General features: G+C 40.9%; 1 protein-coding gene across 4 annotated transcripts in view; it reads left to right on the plus strand.

Annotated features, from left to right (window-relative positions):
* Nucleotides 1-23195, plus strand: part of UTRN (utrophin) — a 584696-nt gene that overhangs the window by 430883 nt on the left and 130618 nt on the right. For all 4 annotated transcript variants that reach the window (XR_008598285.1, XM_054999201.1, XM_054999369.1 and 1 more), the window contains 2 exons: nt 19123-19184; nt 22825-22899. Coding sequence is in view for 3 of the 4 variants with exons in the window: in XM_054999201.1 (XP_054855176.1) it covers nt 19123-19184; nt 22825-22899 (137 nt within the window). In the remaining variant the exon portion in view is untranslated. The remainder of the gene's footprint in view (nt 1-19122; nt 19185-22824; nt 22900-23195) is intronic.

Genomic DNA, 23195 nt, shown 5'->3' on the forward strand with positions numbered 1-23195 from the left:
CTCCACTAGACAGGCTTACAAAGCTAAGTGGCTTAGGTTTGAGGCTTGGGCAGTTTCAAAGAATCTGGTGCCTGTTTGTAGCCCCTTAGGGTCCGTCTTTGACTATTTATGTCATTTGAAAGACCAAGGGCTTAGGGTTACCTCCCTAAAGGTACACCTTGCAGCTATTTCCGCATTTCACGAGCACGTTGATGGTTGTACGGTGTTCTCACACCATAAATCTCGTCAGTTTTTAAAGGGGATGTTTAATCTTTACCCGCCTGTGTCACCACCAGTGCCTCAATGGTCTCTCTCCCTAGTACTATCTAGGTTGATGCTGCCTCCCTTCGAACCGTTAGCTACATGCCCTTTGGACTTACTGTCTTACAAAGTAGCGTTTCTGGTGGCTGTAACATCTGCTAGAAGGGTTAGCGAGTTAGCAGCACTCAGGGCTGACCCCCCATTTCTTCTTTTCCATAAGAATAGGGTGGTCCTGCGGCCATGCCTTAAGTTTCTGCCCAAGGTGGTGTCCACCTTCCACCTGTCGCAGGAGATCACGTTACCTGTGTTCTTTCCGAATGCATCTTCTAAAGGGGAAAAGGCCCTTCACACTTTAGATTTGAGGAGGGCCTTAGCCTTTTATTTGGACAGGACAAAGGACTTCCGTAGCAGTCCCCATCTTTTTGTCTGCTTTGGAAGTAAGGACAAGGGTCATAGGGCATCGTCCCAAACAGTGTCCCGATGGATAGTGTTGGCCATTTCTAAGGCATATGCTCTGGCTGGGGTGGATTGTCCACTGGGGGTCAGTGCCCACTCCAGACGCTCTCAGGCAGCTTCGTCAGCGCTTGTCAAGGGTGTGCCGCTTGTCAACATCTGCAAAGCGGCTACGTGGTCGTCTGCTGACACGTTTGTAAAACATTATGCTAGGGATGTTAATGCAGAGCAGGATGTTGCTGTGGCCAAGGCTGTCCTTCACTCCTTGTTTGCATAACAGTACACTTGAATGCTTTGCTCCAATGATGGAGACTGAAACTCTGTATATGTATATACGTATATAGTTTATTGAACAACTCTAATGTTTCTTGAACAAGTTATTTATCTTGTGCTAATATTTTTGGTACATAATAAAATTGAGTTGGATTTCACCCCACCTTCCTTATTGTGTGAAGCTTGGTACTCTCCCATGTGTGGAGGCACAGAAGAACGAAGATGAAAACAGGGTTAACATACCTGTAACTTATGTTCATCGAGTTCTTCTGTGCTGACACACATCCCTCCCTCCTGCCCCGCTGTGAACTCCTACTACCAAAAAAAAAAAGTGTTAATTAAGAATTATTACAAGGAGAATTAAATTTGTGTGTGGGATAGCGGCGGCAAGGATGAACTGAGGGAAGGGGCCGTTGGTCGCTGTTGGACATGTGACCGTTTGGGCAGGAAACGGTCGCTGAGGCGCGTGCCCAACGGCCCCTTCGGAGCTGAGGAAAGCAATGAAAAAATCTTCCGGCGGCTGGCCTGCGCCTGCGCAGTCCCATGTGTGTCAGCACAGAAGAACTCGATGAACATAAGTTACAGGTATGTTAACCCTGTTTTATTCTCTACTAATGCAGCAGTATGCGGTACTGATCTTTGTTTTTCATTTACTTTGATTTTGAGAGTAGAATTTAAAATGTAGTTTTCAAAAAAATAATTTTGACACTGCACTTGTAATAGGCAATGGGAAACCACGTAGAAACAAGGGAAAAATAAAAATAGGGGAGTGAAAAATGGGATAATAGCTATGACAGTAATACAATGAACTATAGAGAGTGGCAGAATCCCACCTTCTGGCCACTTCAGGTGCCTCTTGACATTAACAAGAGTGTTCTTAGAATCTTGAGAGTGCCATACGTATATCTACTGTTCCTACCAGTCAGTATCTGTACACCTGCAGATCTGCTGTATATGATGATACCTGCATTTACAGTTTTGGGGTTTTTTAAACATTTTTTATTCTTTTTATTAACTACATTAACTAACAATACAAAGGGAAGGAAGGGGAACAAGGGAAGGGAAGGAAAAAAAAACCTTAACAACAACATATAACATCTACATTACACAGAATGCTTTCCCTTCATACTGCCATTATTAAAAAAAAACTAAAGTTTTGTACAATATTGATGGAGTGGTTGACCTTACAAAATGCAGATTACAATTCAAATTCAAATTAAGTTTTCCTCCCCCTCCTGGGTCCCGGACGCAGTTCTCTCTGAGCAACTACAGCCGCAGTGCTCGTTTCCTTCCCCCCCCCCCTCAGACTTCTCGTTTTCTTCTTGCTTGGTGTCTCGCTGAAATTCCGGATTTTTATCCTCAAAATCCCTTAGTTGATCTTCTGATAATATCTTGTAAGCTTGATCTTTGTAACTGAGCCAGATACCTTCAGGAAATAGCCATTTATACTTTATTCCACGTTCCCTCAGAAGAGCTGCGAGCTTTTTATACTTAAAACGTCTTTTCCGAACTAAAAATGGGACGTCTTTCAGTATCTTGACCTTGTTACCCAAAAAGTCCAAATCCGCATTATATGAGTTATATAGGATAGTGTCTCGGATCCTTTTAGATGAAAAGTTTTAATGGATGAGATGGTGCTTAAGTTAAAATCAGTGAGAGACAAGGCAGATGGTGATGGTTAAAACCTAATGCAGGAATGATCAAATCACATCATTGCTATATTTCAGGAAGCAGAAGGCTCCATCCAATAATTCAGTAACAAGGATAGCATGTGAGTAATTTTGACATGGAGAATAACAGCCTAAAAAAGAACAGATGAGAGCATATCTCTAAGATGGGGTCATATTAGCAAAAGTGTTCTTGGTTCCAAAGCCCAATTGCGATTTTGTCCAGATCTTTCCCTGTCAGGGCTATATTATTTCTCTTTTGCTTTGCAGCTGATATTTATTTAAATTGCAAAGTAATATAGTAATGAGGTATATTTTATGAAGGGGATATTTGTTCATGGATTTATGTTTGTGGCTCATGGCTTTTGGAATCAGACACTTGAACACAGGTGATTAGCTTTTTGTAGGTATTTTTGATCACACCAGTATGTTTTCCTTAATATAACATAGATCCAGAGGAGTTAGCTGTGTTAGTCTGTAGCAGCAAAATAGAAAAGAGTCCAGTAGCACCTTTAAGACTAACCAACTTTACTGTAGCATAAGCTTTCGAGAATCACAGTTCTTTTGCATCAGAAGAAGAGAACTGTGATTCTCGAAAGCTTATGCTACAGTAAAGTTGGTTAGTCTAAAAGGTGCTACTGGACTCTTTATATAACATGTTAAGTTCTGACTTTAAAATTGTTGGATTAATTATGGCAAAACTTGTGGAGCATTAATTTTAGCCTTACGTCAGCTTTGTAAGGTAGATCTGTATTTTGTCAGCTGCTGATTTGCCTCAGGCAGGGGTCCTTTAAGAGCTTTGGCTAGCCAAGAAAACTCACAGAGACAAGATACCGTGGCTGTTTCCCCATGTCCTTATTTTAGTGGCACAGCATCACTATTATGCCACTTTACTCACATTAGTACACACACCCTAATATTCTAGCCGTGCAAATCCCGTCATCCTCCTGTTATTGTTGCGCTTTCTCAGAAAATGTAGATTTCCCACTTTTTCTGCTTTGAAACGCATATTTAGCGCTATTTTTAGCATGCATAAGAACGCTTAGAAACGCTTCTCCAGAGAATGCCCACACAGCCACTCCTCTTTTCTCAGTTGGTGTTTCCTCAGAACAGTTGCTCCTGCCCACAAACTGGAATCCTGCAAGCCTCTGTGGATTCCTGTTAAAAGTTTCCCTTTTTAAAAAAAAATATGTTAATTGCTCTATTGTGATCTCTTGCTTAAAAGGAACCCATTGCATTTCCTGTTTAAAGCAATTTAGATACTGAAACAGAGGGGAATGAAACAGAAAGGCGAGAGCTGGCAACTAGAGGCAAAACACACACACTCTTCCTCCTTTTAACAATGTCTCTGGTGATTTTAATGGAGAACAAGGGAGGGACAAGTGAAGAGCTTGCAATGTGTAGTACAAACAAATGGATGCTTAATTCATGACTTGGTTTTAATTAGCTTGATTCATCAGATTTCTCTTGAACAAAAAAAAGGGGGAGGGGAGACCCACTCACTTAAGATTTTTCCACCTCCAGCCTGCCACTGTTTCAAAATAGTGTTTACTACAAAGAAAAGTGGGTGATCCTTCCTCCCACCTTCCTCCACCGAATCACAAGCAAACCGGGCAGGTGGAAGGGAAGCAGCTGGGGCAGGCAGCCTTTGTATAGCTCCACTGCTTGGCAACAGGGAGTTACGGGGCTAGCCTGGCTTCCACGAATGCCAAGGGTAGAGGGAGAGAGACAAGAAACAGAGAGGCCAGGCTAACCAGCAGCAGGAGAGCAGAGGGAAAGGGAGCCCGCAACCAGCAATTTAAATGAAATTGGCAGGCAAAATTACAGCCTATCACAGGCTTCCTTCGGGCATATATAACAAACATGATAAGAATTCTGATTTACAAGTAGTGACTTGTAAATTAGAGTTCTTATCATGTTTGTGATAGCTGAACACTTTGCCCATTCCCCAGTGCTATTTTAATATGTCAAATGTAAATAAATACACACACACACACACACAGAAAATCAGCAGCAATGAAGATTACTGAATTATTTAGATATATTTGTTTTTGTTTTAAAAAATCATACCTTTAAGAAGGAAAAATGCACACCAGTAAGTTATTGAGGCTTTTAGTCAACATAGGAACTAGTTTGGGCATTTATTGTAATGCTTGATCAGAGGCAGCCCAAACATTAGGTGGACCTAAGGCACCAAAAAAAGGCTGAGCACAGGCCCCAATACCCAGTGGATTGGCCTGTTCTGTGTGGGGCCAGGCCATGTTGCATTGGGATTGGCTGTGGCAGGAAGCCTCAGCCCATGAAACATCACTGCCCACTTCAGTGAGGACAGCCTGAGTGGGAGTGTCTTCCCAGTAGCCATAGTGCAGCTAGCTAGGCAGCTGTAGCACAGCTCTTGCTCCCCAACTACAGCCTCCTTTACTTGTATCAAAGAGGCTCCCTGAGCCATCCCACCTCTGCTCCTCCTCAATATAACACATCACACAGGGAGCTGGAGGCCACTGCTGTCTTTCTCTGCTCCTGGGCAGCCGCGAACCTTGTTCAAACAGTATCGGAATCTGCTGGGATGGCCACACCATGGGATAGATGATAAAAAGGGAAAAGGGATGAAAGCCAGCATGTTCCTCTCAGTCTCAACTACCATAGGATCACCAAGGTGTGTGTGGGGTGGGGGGAGGGAAGCAAGACATCTGGCAGATCTAGAAAGGATAATCTGGGTGAAGCAACAGGGCTTTGGAACTGCTTATGAAAGGGGAAAGTCGGTTCTCATTCCGAGGATCAGATAACTTTATTGCTTCAGCACAGCAACAGCAATCAATAAAACATAAAAGGAAGAAAATACACTAATATTAATACCAAATTACAATATCAGTGTGGTGGTGGAGAGTGCCCTCAAGTCATTGCTGACTTATGGCGACCCCTGGTGGGGTTTTCATGGCAAGAGACTAGCAGAGGTGGTTTGCCATTACCAACTTCTGCAATTCTAGTCTTCGTTGGAGGTCTCTCATCCAATTACTAACCAAGGCTGACCCTGCTGAGCTTCTGAGATCTGATGAGATTAGGCTCACCTGGGCTATCCAGGTCAGGGCTACAATATCAATGCGAATGCATAAATTAATCAATAAAACAAAAATACAAATTAACATAACCTTTTCAATAAGTCTAGATCCATATAATCCATACTATGGATTATATAGTATGGATTGGGAGAAAAAGATTTTCAGCCAGAAATATGTAACAAGTTCATGAACCATCGTGGTGGTAAAGGCAAATCTGATCTCATCATAACTGATAATGTGGAATTAGGAACTCCCAATATCATACAAGCAAATTTATTTTGTATAACTTCTAATGGATACCTCTAATGGACATAGGTTTCCAAATCCCCAGATTTGAGCACCATACAACATTTGAGGGAGTAATGTTGATTTAAAGATTTCTAAAATGGAGGATACTAATGAACCACCACTTGTTCTATGTAAGGTAAAGGCAAAGGGGTGCAGCATGGTAAGCTGCAGTACTGCAGTACAAGCTCTGCTCATGACCTGAGTTCGATCCTGGCGGAAGCCAGGTTCAAGTAGCCGGCTCCAGGTTGACTCAGCTTTCCATCCTTCCGAGGTCGGTAAAATGAGTACCTAGTTTCCTGGGGGTAAAGTGTAGATGACTGGGGAAGGCAATGGCAAACCACCCTGTAACAAAAAGTCTGCCAAGAAAACATCATGATGCAACGTCCCCCCATGGGTCAGTAATGACTTGATGCTTGCACAGGGGTCTACCTTTACCTTGTTCTATGAAATCTGTATAATTCACATAGTACTTTATTAAGTTTCTGTCTAGTTAAATCAATATGTGTTTTAGGATCCTGACTGATGAAAATTGATCTCTAAATATTTAAAGGAAGGCACCTATTCTAATAAGTTGCCATACATTGGCCGTCGTCACACGGGCGTTTATTCCGTCAAATTTCCATTATGTGGCACTATTGTTCCTATCGGCGCCATGACGCAATCTTTTGTCAAATACCGTCTCCTCCCGCTTCGAGTTGTTCACACTGTAGCGCTCTGTGCCGTCATTTTGTTTTTTTTTTTTTGAAAAATTTTTTATTGGGTTAGAACATTTTTATTTTTACATTACAATCAATTTTCCCCTAATTTTTCGTTTCTAACCCCCTCCCTTTCCCCCCCTTTTGTTGACTTCCAACAGCTTTCCCACCCTCTGTCCCTTTTCCCTTACTTCTATTAAATTCCTCTGTCTAAAACAGATATACATTCTCCATTATATTAAGCAGTGCATCATTAACTCCTTTAATTATTATACACCCAAACTATACGTCTTTAGATAAACAATTTATCCCATTTTCCAGTTTTGAATAATTCTATATAAACCTATATATCATAAACCATAAAAATTTCCCACATTTAAATCAAACAATTTGATTTGTTCTCTATATATTACTCATTTCAACTTTTTATGGTAATTCTATATAACTCCTCAGATACTCAATCAATTTAACTCTTCTATACATTCAGTTTGGTGCATATAAATCTTGTCAAAGAAAGAAAATATTGTTAGTTAGTCAATCCTCATGTTTAAACCTTATCATTAATTATTCTCTATCAGTTGACCTATACATATCTATATATATCTCAATCAATTAATCTAACTGCTTATAAATTCACATTTCTCTTCCTCCCCCGGTAAAGTCACCCCTCTCTTTTATACTTTTATTATATTTCAGTAGTTCTCAAACTGCCACAGTTTTCCTCCCACCTCCCATTTCTTCTCCAGGTATTGTTTCAGCTTCTCCCAGTCTGTGTTGAACTGCCCTGAGTCCAGATCTCTCAGTTTTCTTGTCATCTTGTCCATTTCAGCCATATACAGCAATTTGTAGATCCAATCTTCAATAGTTGGTACTTCTTGTACTTTCCATTTCTGCGCATACAAAAGTCTAGCTGCTGCCTCTGTGCCGTCATTTTGAACGGGCACAGAAAAAACTCCTCCCCCCTTTAAAAAAATTTTTTTTTCCGCTTTATTGCGTTATAACGACATTACATCGTTATAACCAAACGTTAGCCCAACCCCAAAAGAGCAGGATAGGTTGGCCAAGTTTTCCCGCCCTGGAAGCAGCTTGAACATTGGCTAAGATTGTTTTTCTTCCTAATTTGAACATCCATAAATATACTCTTGTTCTGAGAAAAATCCCTGTCTGACGTGATCCCCATTGCCGAAGACTCAATCATGGCTCCACCGAGTGAACTTGTAGTTCTGGTGGCCCAACTGGTTGTTTTGATGGTTCAGAGCACGTTCACTCTGTGCCATGCACACCTGCGATCCCTCCGTCGGAGGCGAAGGGCAGCGGAAAGACTTTTTCGGTCTATGCTGCTCGAGCAGCATAGAAAGAACACTCTTTCATTGCTTTGTATTTTTATAATATTATGACGTTATAGCGATATAAGGACGTTTTTTTTTAAAAAAAAAAGGAGCTCGCTGCAGGAGAGCGCGAAAGGGCGTCTGGGATAACGGGTCAAGATAAGAAAGGGAAAATTCCGTCATTATGGGATAGAAATCGATGCCGGATGGTCACACGGAAGCAGATTATAGCACGAAAATTGAGACCAGAGGAGAAATCTCAGACTCGCAACAGTGCCAGAATAAGGTGGGAATTTTGCGGTAGATTGCGCAATTTTTGCGCTAATTTTAAGCCCGTGTGACGACGGCCATTGTCCACTTACGTCACTGCATCTACTTGCTGAAATCATAATCTTTTGGTTTACATAGTTGACCTGGAGTATATTTCTCTTATAATATAGACTGAATTGATTGAACAATCTGAGATCAAATTGTGTTTGAGCAGAGTAATGTATCATCTGCATACAGAAGGACAGAAATGGCCTTACTGTCAAGCCTTATTGGGAAAAAATGCCTTGAGATGGAATCAAATTGCAGCTTTGAACTCTATAATGGCAAAATATAATTGTCGAGATTGTTTATCCACATATTTATTTGCTGTAATAAAAAACTAAATTTGAGCATCCCTGTCGAAATCCTATTTGCTCTGGTACCAGTAAAGCCTTTTTGGTCACCCATTCCTCCAATCTTATATAGAGATGTCTAGCATGTAATTTCCCTATAACATCAAGGAGAGAAATTGGTCTATAATTAGATGGATCTTTTCTTTCCCTCTTCTTGTATATAAGTACAATAACATGTTTAGGAATCTTACCAGTTCTATAAATATATGTAAATAGATTAGCAAGGATTGGTACCCATCATTCTTAAAAGATCTTAAGGATATCAGAAGGAATAAGACTTTCTCCAGGGACCTTATTGGTCCTGATCATAGCTATTAGAGATTTTATTTCATTAGGAGTAACATGACCAAGCAGGTATAAGGCCTAATAGATTTGTCAGAGGCATTTCTAACATCTCTTCATTGTGCTCTGTATCATTAAACAACTTGAAAAAATGTTTCTCCCAGGTATCCTTTGATATATGAGTCTAGTTCATAGCTAACTCTCCTATAAGGATTGCTTAACAGTTTCTAGAATTTTGTCATATCCTTTAGCTAATGCCAAAGCTAATTCTTGCCAGACTTTTTCTATAAGGCAAGTTTTTTTCCCCTTAAGCAGTTGTTTATAACTATTATGAAGTTCAAAAAAGACTTTTGGAGAAATTTATTGTGAAATATTCTGAGAATGTATCTAAGTTTTCATATTCAAACATTCTTTATCATACCAGGAATTAGTCAACATCTTCTTATTTTGAGCTATCTTAGTTGTCTTAATTAGGAATGGTCTTAAAAATTTAATCAATTCATCATACAAGGCCAGAGCTTGATCAACATTTTGGACAGCAAGTATTCTATTCCTAATTTCCAGGAATGATTCACTAATTAAGACTTGCTATACTTCATATTGAAGTGTAGGGGACCATTTCAATTGACTATCAATGGTAATTTCCAGTGGGGGTAGTACTAAAGTCATCCTGCTGTTTTGTCATCATGGCAGGTTTTCAACCCCTCCCCCCCCCAGGGCTGCTGGTATGTACAATTTGCCCTGCCAGTACCAGCATCCATCCTCCCTTCTCCACAGAATCTTGCAAACCACAGGCCTGCAAACAGGCATTTGAATCATCCCACTGTTGCACACAGTGGCTGCCAGATAAGGTATAGGCACCCAACAAACAGGCAGGGCTGAAGTCTACTCCATAGCTGCTGCCATAAAGAGCCTTTTCCAAGTTCCCCTGCTCCTTGACAGTAGCTACACAACTGCCTAGGTGGTGCTAGTACAGCTCAGGACTTCCCAGGACCTGAACAACACCAAGGTGGAGCTGCTGGTGGACTGGCTACGACTGAATGGCCCTCTCCCACACCAGTCCCAAGGCCTTTATCTTGCCCCTGGCAAGGGGACTCAGCAGCAGCAGGCTTCCCACATTCCAGCAGTTTTCTTTCTATTTAATTGACACCAAAAGTCAATTAGGGGCACTTAGGGCACCCAAAACCCTTGGGCTCGCCCTGTTCTAAATACAGTTCCAATTAGGAATACTTGTCTGTATCTGTTTAGGAAATATTACTAATACATTGTGACATTGCATTGTTTATTGCTTTTCTAAATCACTGTTAACCTGTAAAACTTAATTGAGATCTAATTGATCCTGGTACTAAATCATTAAAATACTTGTTTCAAGCAAAGGAGGATTAAACTCATAATACAGAAACTCAAGAAGCAAAGCACCGGGTATCAGTAATTCATAATCTGTTATATTTTTAATGCACCAACCCATCAGTGAATCACTATATTTTCAAGAATTACTATCAATAAAATCAATTCAGCCATACTTTGAGAAGACTTCTATAGCTGGAATTAGATATATAAGCTTCTTTTTTGTTCTGAAACATTAAAGACATAGTTGTATTTTATTTTACTACGAATCATAGACCACAGATTTCTTGGGTTTGTAAAAAAATCAAGGCATAGAACTCAACCAAGATCGTAATTATTTACTGAACATACACCCATTTATACCAATGCCACATATAGCTTAGTGGTTTAATAGCTACTTGAATATGTCACGAACAACATAGATTTGAAAAATTGACATGGCACAGTTGAATACCTTCTTCCACTTCTGAAGTTTTGAAAATAAAAATCATAGTGGGTTTATGGTTTTGAATGTTGAAACCTTGGGTAATGCTACATTTGTTTCTGTTCTGAATACCAAATCTGTTTATACATAGTTATGTAATAATTCTAGGTTGATACCCCTGCTTACGGATATGTAACATTTTTTGCTTTATGGGCATTTTTTTTAGTTGGCAACCCTAGTGAACTTTTAGGGGAAAACTAGGAGGTGCATTTTACTTCAGGACACATTCAGTGACTCCCAATAGCAACTGCTTACTGTTTAGAATGTGGAAGGTGAGGACCAATCAGACCACATATGCAAATGACCTTTTTGTTCCAACTGTCTCAGGGGGGGCGGGCAATGAGGTGTGGAATGTTGGAAGCCACAATCAGCCCGCATATGCAAATGACCTTGAAAGGCTGGCCCAATCAGGGAAGAGTGGTCAAGCTGGCAGTGGGCGGGGGTGCAAGCAGACAGCTGCCTGCCAGCCACACAGGGAAGCTGTATGCCTTTTACCCCCTTAGGGGGCACATTTTACCCCCTTTTCCCCCTTAGGGGACAAATTTCGTAAAATCCCTTCTTAGTGGGTGTTTACATCATGAAAGGAATGTTCTCCCCAAATTTCATGTTTCTAGGTCCAGGGGTTTGGACAGGGCATTGATGAGTCAGTCAGGATACTTGTCTTTATATCGATGAACTTCATCTTTGTTATCAGTGACAGTTGCCTGACATTATAGTCAGGTGAAATCTTCATATGTTTGAATGCAGATTATTTTTCCTAAAGTTATAAATCCCATGTTACATTTTTTCTCAAGTTATAAATTAAATTATAAATTAACTCAAGTTACTTCATGTTGATCCTGTATCAGTGCACCAAAGACTTGGAAACATATATATTCATGTGGGTTCATGCTGTATGTCATTTTCCTAATTTTTGTATCTCACATAGTAACATACAGAAAATTGGAATAGGGAGCCACTCTTGTCCAGAAATTCTACATGTGTGTTAATTTCTGATTATGATGATAGGTCATACAATACAAGGATACGTTACATACAGGCAGTGAAGTAAAATCTCTCTGGGATTCATGTTAAAAAGAGAATATTAAGTCATGTGTGTAAAAATTTGTTGCAAACTTTCCAGTAGATTTTCCATTAAAATTAACGGTACTTGAAAAAGATGGTGGGTATGCTGATGCACAGTTCTGCTGTTTTCAAATAGCTTCTCATGAAATAACTTCCTGGTAGATTTTGCCCATTAATTTTATGAATTACCTACTTACAGTGTATGTCTGGGTTCTTCTTAGAAGAAAATTGTAATCAGCCATATTGGTCCAGATAAAATCCAGATAAAGAAACAAAAACATGTAATACCTTTTATTGAGACCAGCCCAAATGACAGAAAAATCATGCAATTTTCAGAGAATATTATCAAATCCTTTACCAGGCAAATATTACAAAAATTAAAAAAGGAAAAGGAAGAAGCAAATTTCCCAGCTCTTCACAAGTAAAAGAAAATGAAAGAATATGGCTTACTGTTTCATTAAATCATGCTTAATTCGCTAATATATTGAGCATCTTTATAATATTGGTCATAGATCCAGAAGAATTAGCCGTGTTAGTCTGTAGTAGCAAAATCAAAAAGAGTCCAGTAGCACCTTTAAGACTAACCAATTTTATTATAGCATAAGCTTTCGAGAACCACAGTTCTCTTCGTCAGATGCATGGAGGGCAGAAAGAAACTGGTCAAATATAGAGGAGGAGAGGGGAGGGTAGGAGGAGAGGAGGGATGTAAACAACTCCTTTGATATGGAGATGCAAACAGCTCCTTTTGATGTGGGGATCAGTTTGCTTGTGTAAAGGTTCAAAGGAGTTTGCCGTGTTAGTCTGTAGTAGCAAAATCAAAAAGAGTCCAGCAGCACCACCAAGACCATACAATTCCACTGCAGCACAAGCCTTCGATAACCACAGCCCTCCCCGCCAGATGCATCTGACAAAGAGAACTGTGGTCCTTGAAAGCCCACGTCAGGTGCCACTGGACTCTCCCTGACCCCGCCTATGTAAATGAAATCAGTTACCTGTGATAATGAGATAACCATTCATAGTCCCTATTCAGTCCCAGCTTGACAGAGTCAAATTTACATACGAATTCCAATTCAGCAGCTTCCTGCTGGATTTTGTTTTTGAAAGGTTTCTGTTGAACTATAGCGACCATTAAGTCTTTGATCGAATGTCCTGGTAGATTGAAGTGTTCTCCCACTGGTTTCTGGACGTTGCCATTTCTAATGTCAGATTTGTGTCCATTTATTCTTTTGCGTAGAGGTTGGCTGGTTTGTCCAATGTACAGAGCAGAAGGACATTGTTGGCACATGAGGGCATATATCAGATTGGAGGATGAGCAGCTGTAAGAGCCAGAGACAGTGTAGTTGATGCCATTGGGTCCTGTAATTGTATTCCCTGGGTAGATATAGGGGCAGAGCTGGCATCTGGGTCTGTTGCAGGGCCTGGTACCTGTGCTGGTGACTCTGCTAGCTGATTCATAATTGTGAGAAGTTGTTTAAGGTTGGGGGGCTGTCTGTAGGCAAGGAAAGGTCTTCCACCCAGGGCTTCTGAGAGAGAGGTATCATTTTCCAGGATGGGTTGTAGTTCACTGATGATATGTTGGATGGGTTTGAGCTGGGAGCTATAGGTGACAACCAGTGGTGTTCTGTTCTTAGTTCCTTTAGGTTTGTCCTGGAGCAGGCTGTTTCTGGGTACTAGTCTGGCCCTGTTGATTTGTTTCCTCACTTCATTTGGCGGGTACTGTAGCCCCAAAAATGCTTGTTGTAAATCTCTTAAGTGGGAGTCTCGATCAAGAGCATTGGAGCAGATACGGTTGTAACGTAAGGCTTGGCTGTAGACAATAGACCGAGTGGTATGTTTAGGGTGGTAGCTGGAGGCATGTAGATATGAGTATCGGTCTGTTGGTTTCCGGTATAAGGTGGTATTTATCTGTCCATTATGTAGTTGTATAGTGGTGTCCAGGAAGTGTACCTGTTGCGCAGAGTGGTCCAGGCTCAGGTTGATAGTAGGGTGAAAGTTGTTGAAGTCCTGATGAAATCTCTCAAGGGCTTCCTTCCCATGAGTCCAAATGATGAAGATGTCATCCAGGAATCTTAAGTATAGTAGTGGTTCCAGTGGATGGGAGCTGGGGAAGCGTTGCTCCAAGTCCGCCATGAATATGTTAGCATATTGTGTTGCCATGTGTGTGCCCATGGCTGTGCCATTAATCTGTAGATACAAGTTGTCACCAAATTCGAAGTAATTGTGAGTTAGTACGAAGTGACAGAGTTCAGTGGCAAGGTGTGCTGTGGTTTTGTCCGGGATAATATTCCTTATGGCTTGCAGTCCATCTGCATGTGGGATATTGGTGTATAAAGCCTCCACATCCATGGTTGCTAGGATGGTGTCATCTGGTAGGTTGTCAATGGACTGTATTTTCCTGAGGAAGTCAGTGGTGTTCCGTAAATAGCTGGGTGTGCTGGTGGCATAGGGCCTGAGGATAGAGTCCATGTATCCTGAGACTCCTACTGTGATAGTGCCTATTCCTGAAACAATGGGGCATCCTGGGTTACCTGGTTTATGGATTTTGGATAGTAGGTAGAATTTTCCTGGTCGTGGTTCCTGGGGTGTGTCCGTATGGATGCTTTCTTGTATGTCCACGGGGAGAGTCTTTAATATTGTATTGAGTTCTCTTTTGTATTGCTCCGTAGGGTCAGAAGGTAGTATTTTATAGAATGTTGTGTTGGAGAGTTGTCTTTCTGCTTCTTGTATGTAGTTATGTTTGTCCATGATGACAACTGCTCCGCCTTTGTCAGCTTCCTTGATTACGATGCCAGAATTATTTTGGAGGTTGTTTATGGCATCTCTTTCTGCACGGCTGAGGTTCTGCTTTAGGTGTTGTTGTTTGTCAATTATCTTAGCCTGGGTACATCAATGGAAACATTCAATGTAAAAGTCCAATGAGGAGTTGCGGCCCTCAGGGGGTATCCATGTGGAATTCTTTTTTCTGGAGCTTTGTAACGATGATTGTGCATTGCTGGGTTGGGAGGGTGATTGCTGCTGTGATGGTGTCTGTTCAGTGCTTTGTTCATCGTTTTGTTCAGCAGAGTAGTTGAAGAATTCTTTCAGTCTTAGGCGTCTAAAACAGGCCTCCAGGTCTCCACAAAGTTGTATAGCTTGTATGGGTCTGGCTGGGCAAAAAGATAGTCCACGTGAGAGGACAGATTCCTCTGCTGGGCTCAGTTTGTGGCTGGAGAGATTGATAATGTTGCTAGGTGGATCCAAAGTGTTCTTGTTCCCTGTTGCATGCAGGAGTTTTGAGAATTTCTTCTCCTTCTTGTTCTGTAATTCAGTAAATAGAGTGCAATAAATAGTTTCTCTGGTTTTGGTAAACATCTGCCAGTTCCTGGTCTGTGCAGAGGGATTGTTTTTCATGGAAGAGTCTAGTTCAGAGATCTCTTGCTTGATGCATTGTTGCTTGCTGTACATCAGTCCAATGAGGTGAATTAAGAGTTTCCTGGATAAGGTGTTGCATAGTTTCTCACTGTAGTCTGTGTGGTAAGTGGATTTCAATGGGTTCCTCACACACAGTCCCTTGGGTAGAATGTCCAGTTTTTTGCATTTAGAAAGAAAGATGATGTCTGTTTGTATTTGTGCCAGTTTCTTCATGAGGTTGATGGATTTCCTCTCCATTCGGCTGAATGCGGTGCTGTAGTTCAACAGAAACCTTTCAAAAACAAAATCCAGCGGGAAGCTGCTGAATTGGAATTCATATGTAAATTTGACTCTGTCAAGCTGGGACTGAATAGGGACTATGAATGGTTATCTCATTATCACAGGTAACTGATTTCATTTACATAGGCGGGGTCAGGGAGAGTCCAGTGGCACCTGACGTGGGCTTTCGAGGACCATAGTTCTCTTTGTCAGATGCATCTGGCGGGGAGGGCTGTGGTTATCGAAGGCTTGTGCTGCAGTGGAATTGTATGGTCTTGGTGGTGCTGCTGGACTCTTTGATTTTGCTACTACAGACTAACACGGCAAACTCCTTTGAACCTTTACACAAGCAAACTGATCCCCACATCAAAAGGAGCTGTTTGCATCTCCATATCAAAGGAGTTGTTTACATCCCTCCTCTCCTCCTCCCCTCCCCTCTCCTCCTCTATATTTGACCAGTTTCTTTCTGCCCTCCATGCATCTGACGAAGAGAACTGTGGTTCTCGAAAGCTTATGCTACAATAAAATTGGTTAGTCTTAAAGGTGCTACTGGACTCTTTTTGATTTTATAATATTGGTTCACATTGGGAATTTTGATATAAAGAATCCAGTGAAATTAATTTTCTAGATAGATTTAAATTTATACATTAATGTATGAAAACATAATGTGAGAAATGGACAGCAATAGATCTGAAAGCTCTGTGAGCGACCTAAATTTATCTTACTTGTATATCTGGATACATAAGATCTTGATGGCTTAAACGTTGGGTTAAATTGTATTATTCATTTCATTTGAATTACTTTGTGATCTTGAGCATGAGAGAAAGCTAAAAGACACTTTGTAGGATGAGTATATATTTATATATATACACCACTATACGTACGGAACATCATAGAAAAATATGAAAGAAATGACACTTGTATATATTCTTCTCACAATCAGAGATCAAATTTGTTTCAGAGTAGTTCCAGAAGCCACAAAAACCATGAAATTTTGCTTGAGACAACCCCATTACTAATGAACTGGAAACAAGCTTAATTACAGCTAAGAATCAAAACAAGGCATTAGCTATATATGTAATGACGGGTCATTTCCTAGAAAAAGAACTGCAGGAACTTATTAGCATAACTCATTAGCATATGCCATGCCCCTTGATCGGGCCAAAATGGCCAGGATTTGGCTGCTGCGAGACGGGAGAGTGTTCCCTCACCTGGCAGTGGCCCAATCAGGGCCGTTTTGCCCCCAAAACAGGCCTAAAATGGCCCGGATTGGGTTGGTGCCGGGCAGAATTGGAGCCGAAATGGCCGGGACCGGGTCGGTGCAGGGTGAGGGAGGCTCTCCCTCCCCGGCACCAACCCGATTGAGGCCATTTCGAACAGCCCCAAATGGCCAACAATGGCCGGGATCACATCATTGCTGGGTGGGGGAGGCTTCCCCCACCTGTCACCGACTTGATCTAGTCCATTTCGGCCCTGATCCTGGCCGAAATGGGCCCAAAATGGCCAGGACTGGGTCGGTGCTGGGTGGGGGAGGCTCCGCCCTCCCCGCACCAACCAGATGGAGGCTGTTTTGGCCTCAATCCAGGCCATTTCGGCCCCAATCTAGGCCGAAACGGCCCAAAATGGCCGACAATGTCCATTTTGGGCCCGTTTCGGCCTGAATTGGAGCTGAAACGGCCGGGACCATGTCAGTGCTGGGCGGGGGAGGCTTCCCCCTCCCGGCAATGACCCGATCCCAGCCGTTTCGGCCCTGATTCTGACTGTTTCAGCCCCAATCGAGGCCTAAACGGCTCAAAATGTTTTAAAGTGGGCGGGGCCACCTGACTTGGAGGGACTACCGGAACAGTGTTCCGGTGTGTTCCCCATAGAAATGAGCCCTGTGTAATGATCTGCTGTCTATTTTTAAACCTTTGCCTTTTGACTTTTAATTCAGTTTCTCCTTTTGTTACCTTAAATGTATACCTCAGGTCGGCTTTGGTCACAACCAACAGTTTATTTCCACTCACACAGAAATTTAGATGTTCTCCACTTAACCCATGCTTCTATTTCAAGAACATCTTCTCTTTTGTTTTTGTGTGACCTTTGTATTGCTGCCTCCGTCAAAAGGTTTTTCTAGCCACCAAAGGCTTTTGCCTCAGAACACCTCAGTTTAACTGGAAATATAGGAAGACTTGTTGCTTGAAGGTAGTTGAGAGAAAAAAGAGATCTTTCTCACGTATATTAGAACATAAGTGTGATGGTTGCAGAGTTTTTATCAGCGTATTGGTTTCAGAATAGTTCTTAAACTTGGTTGTTCCAAAAATAATTTTCTTCTTAAAGGTATATTCATAGACTCAGTCACACAGACTAATTTTCCACACTGATCTTCACTAACAGACTGAACTTTCTTCTCATCTACACAGATATAGATTCATTCAGGCCTTTCCACACAGCTTGCTTGACCTAGATAATCTCTTTCAGATATACACAAACTGACCCAGGTGCACATGCAGTTGGTCTGACTTAGACTGAATGACTCGTGTCTGAAGACAGAGCGCTGACTATCGAAAGCTCAAACTCTGAGCTCTTGTTGGTCTCTAAGGTGCCATTAGACTCAAATCCTGCTGTTCTACTGCAGAGCAGCGTGCCTACACACCTAAAACTTAGACAGATTTAGATTCTCAGACTTTCACACAGTTTTCCTGATGTAGCCAGAATCTTTTGAGTGATACTAAAGTTGACTTAACCAGAATCTCCTGGCTGGTTAACTCTCCCTTAGAAACACACAGACGCAGACTCTCTCTCAGGCTTCACACAATTTTCCTGACTGAACTAGAATCTCTCAGAACTGTACCCTGATTCAATGAACTTGGCGAATCCTTTCAGAAACACACAGACTCTCTCAGGCTCCACACCAGTTTACCAAGAATGAATACTTAAAGTATGCTGACTAAAAACTGCAGTTCATGCTGCCCCCTAGGGTACAGCTACTGTCCAATCATAGCAGATTTCATTAACCCATCCAGCCCCCCTTCTTTCCTCAGAAGCCTTCATTTAAGGTCACAGCAAGAATTATTTTAAAAGCTCACATTTGCAAGCAGAAATAAAATCCAAATTAAATACATTCAATTGCTTCTTCATTGTTTAAACTGAGTGAAATGTTGTGTATTAACATCCAGGAAGAATAATCTGTTCTTTAAACATACATATTTCACTTAATAGTTTCTCTGTCCTTTCAAGGCTTGTCATTGTCAGAGTTAGAAACCAATGTTAGGAAAGGAGGAGGGGAAGCTTAAAAGTAAATACAGAACTATTCTATCAGTAGTAAAATTATTGTGTACACTCAGAGGGATGTTTTGACACTTTCTATGCAGCAGGCCCTTATGCTCATAGCTCAAATTGCTTTTAAAAATCTGGGTTTACACTTTGAAGTCTGAGACTGCTAATCTAAATGCACAAGCCACCACTTTACTTCATTTTGTAGGTCTAGTTGCATGGTTCCTATCTTTTTGTAAGTCAGTATTAAAGCTGATTAAGACACTGGGCTTCTGTAACTATCCCAAATTTTTGCACTTTTGAAATTGAAAATATGCATAATTAGTGAAAATATGCATGATTCTTTCTTACACAGTCACCAGACTCAAACAACCTGCTGGGATCACCCAAAAATGACCGAACTCTTCCAGTCACTAGGTAAGTGAGTTTTTCCTTTTATTAAAATGAAATAGCCAAAGTGTTTATCTGATAGGCTTATTGAAGGATTTTATCATGAGCTTTTTCACTTGCACGTCTGGCTGTGATGCCAACGTCATCTCTTCAGTGATGGTTTGTTACCATGTTTTATGAAATTGCATTAAGTAAATGCTCTCACTGTACACCTTCAATGATGCACCAAGTTCTTCTATCAGTCTGTTAATTGTGCAAAAACTTTCTAACCTCTTTTAAATTGAAAGGGATAATGCTTGGGTGAGCTACAGTCATTGCCACCTGAGGATATTTAGAGGCTGCTTGAAGAGGTGTAACCTGCCTTCTGTCTGTTCAACTCTTGCCCATCATGGCGTATAATATCCAGCCACTGGATTAACTAGATGGGTCGAGAGGATGTTGAATGCTTTGTTAAGAAAGAGGGCAGTTGCAGATGTGTACAGTTTCCAGATTATAGTCAACAATTACCCAATTAAAACCATCCCTTTGGGATGGAAAGATGGGTTGGTTACCCATTCCCAGGCATTTTTGGATGGCACAGGTTTTCTGGATCCATTGAAGTCAGGCTTCTGCCATATCTTTGGGACTGAAACTGCCTTGGTCACCTGGACTGACAACTTTGACTGGAAAATGAATGGGGGAATATGATCCTTTTGATTCTCTAGAAGCTCTCAGTGTATTTTTAAATAATTGACCATAGTATTTTCTTGATTAGTTGTCTGGAATGAGAACAGGAAGCAGTGCACTCTAGTAGTTGAATGCCTACTGATGGAAGCTCTTAGAAGATGACTTTGGAACACTCATGCTCCGCCCAATGGCATTAAACCATTACAAAAGATCATCCAGAGAGTAGGGATGATCTATCATCTATACACTGATGATGTTCCGTTCTACTCCTTTTCATTTAATTCATTTATAACAGTGCATATTGTAAACACCTGGGATTAATGGATTGGATGATGCTAACAAGCTGAAACTCAGCTTTACAAGATAGATACACTGGTAGGTATGTGATCCATCCAGTCAACTTCTTTGTTAGTATAATAATCCTTAATGATCCGATTTGCATCTTAGAGAAGCTTTTAAAGCTAAGTCCATTCATTCATTTATAATTATAGTCTGCCTTTCTCATTGAGACTCAAGGCAGATTACACAGTGCAGGTCAATATAATCAGTAACTAGGACAGTCAATGAACAATACAATACGATATGGGTTGCATACATTTGAAAACAAGCATAAATATGAATACAGAAATGAAACATTGCCAAAGTTAAGCATAACTAATTAAACATGGTTTATTTAACAATGTGGAAACTATCCAGTAGGAGCGTATATATATATGCTCTTGATTTTATGCAAAATATGCAAAACTGAATTATTCAGAAGTGCTTTTTTACTCAGGTAATAGGACTGTGTTATAAGAAATAGCGGAGAGAGATCTTTGGTAAAAGGACAGGAACTGTAAACAATGCTACTGGGTATTGTCCTATATGTAAGTAATATATATGAGTAAAAAAGCACTTCTGAATAATTCAGTTTTGCATATTTTGCAGAAAATCAAGAGCATGGGAGTTTTCTGACATTTTCATGGAGGCCATTCCATAAGGCTACCACAGAAATGTTATGTGTACTGGCATCTGTTGATTTAGCTCAACTGCAGGATGGTATCTGCAAAAGCCCCTGTTCAGATGAGTGAAGCTGCCATGATGGAGCATAGGGTGAGAGGCAGTCCTGCAGATATGAGAGGCCAAGGCCTTGATGGGCTTTGTATGTGATAGACAACTTTGGACTGAGCCTGGTAACTGATAGGTAGCCAATGGAGTGAGTGCAGAAAAGGAGTAATGTACATGCATCACCTAACTCCTGATAATAAATGAGCTGCAGTGTTATGTACTAGCTAGAGTTTCCAAGCTGAAGAGCGACCTATGTAGAATGCGTTACCCTAGTCTAGTTTTGATGTTACCATGACTTGAAGCCAGTGACCAGATTGGCCATGTCAAAATAGGGGCCATATTCCAGGCTAGTCTGAGTTGGGAGAAGGCCTTTTTCACATTTACTTCTTTCTCTAGCAGGAGTGCTGGATCTCATATAACCCCCTGGCTCTTAACCGAGTCAGTCAGCATCAGCTGAACCCCATCAAAAGTGGGAAGCACAATGTCCTTCAAGACCAATGCTTCCACAACCAGCATCGTCCCCGTCTTGTCTGGGTTCAATTTCAATTTGTTTGTATGCTCAAATGGTGACCATTGCTAGAAGCACTTGCAATCAATTTCAGTTAAAGATCTTCATTGGATTCTAGATTATTCCTGGATTGCTAGGAGGACAATTTTCTTCCATGAGGAAGAAAATTATTAGTTAAAGTTAACACTTTAAAGTTTCTGATCTAGAGGTCAGACTAAGGGCCAATGCTGGTGCTCAGGCTGTGGAATGGCCTTTCTAGAAACACTTTTTTGCCCGCTGTTTGGGACCAAGTTAACTTAAAACATTTATTTGAAAGAGTTTCTAACAACAAGTGGGCTGTGGTTCTTTGGATCAGTTGGATTAATATGTTTTTGTGTATTCATTTTTTATTCTGGGCTGTGTTTTATATATTAATGTTGTTGACTGTAATGGTAGAAGTTAGGATATAAATATTTTAAAAGACATCTTGAAGAGATTTACTCTTTACAACAAGGTTTTGATTTTAATGAATAGTGCGTACATCCTAACACACACACTCACATATACTCCACACACAAATCAACACATGGGAACCTCTCTCTCCGTGCAATCAAATATTAATTTTCAAATAAATTTGCTTGGTAGAGTTCTGAGATCTGGAGTATGTTACAGCTGGCCTTTTCTGCAATGAAACCTGTCTGTCAGGTGCTCAGGATTACCTGTCATATTCAATACCCCCCTGCAGCTGAAGCTGCAGCTGTTGGGGTGTTTCTGTTATTTGAACCCAGGGTGGGGAACTGGGAATGGAAGGTGTTTGTTCCATTGTAATCTCTCCCGAGCCTGGGAGCCTGCTTGACCTTGAGCAGTCCATGAATCACACAGCCTGTTTTCCTGAATATAGAGTTAGAGGACTGTTAATAGGCAGGTTCATGCAGGATAGATTTTAACCCGTTTTAAAACCATGTATGTCGGTGGCCATTTCAGCATGCAGTGGTAGTGAATTCCACTTGTTCATCACTTTAATCACTCTTGAACCTATTTTCCTTCAACTTCTTAGGGGACATCCAATTTCTAGTACTGTGCAAAAAGGAGAAAAAGTTCTTTCTGTCAACTTCCTCAGCGCCACGCATAATTTTATACACATATTCCTCATTGTGTCTTCTCTAAATTGAAAAGGCCAGGGCTATTTTGATGGTACTTGTGTGATTGCATTAAAATAATCTTTGGTATGACGTTAGATGGGATGAATATGTCACAGATGGTCAGTACCTATTTCATTCTTTGGGTCAGGACTCAGGAATTGAGTTTGAAGCTGACACTTGGCTTGATCCAAGAAGTTCCATTCCCCTTTTTACCTTTGTTTTGTTTTTAAAAATAAAATAAAACTATGAGTAACTTAATTTTTGAAATGCCAGTACTTGAATGATATTTGCATGACTAACATCTTTTTCCTTCACCTTTTTTCAGCTGATTTAAACAATGTACGTTTCTCTGCTTACCGTACAGCCATCAAAATCCGGAGACTACAAAAAGCATTGTGTTGTAAGTTTTACCTCTGAACACTTCTTATTTTCTCTCTGAAGTAGTGAGGACAAGGAGATAGTGTACCTGGCCCTAAACATGCTAATCCCACAGATGTATTCCTCCTTGCTCAGTTATCAATTGTACCTCAGTTGTAACTGCTTAGGGCATATATTGTAGCTGTAAATTAATATTGTTTTATTTTGCATCACTTAAAGCTTCAGAGTTGACCGTTATGCGATCCAAAGTAGAGATTGCAAAGGCCTGGTCAGTTGAGTCAAGAAGAGAGGAGAGTTTCTTAATCAAATGTAGTTGGA

Source organism: Eublepharis macularius, chromosome 1, assembly GCF_028583425.1.
Source record: "Eublepharis macularius isolate TG4126 chromosome 1, MPM_Emac_v1.0, whole genome shotgun sequence".
NCBI lineage: Eukaryota > Metazoa > Chordata > Lepidosauria > Squamata > Eublepharidae > Eublepharis > Eublepharis macularius.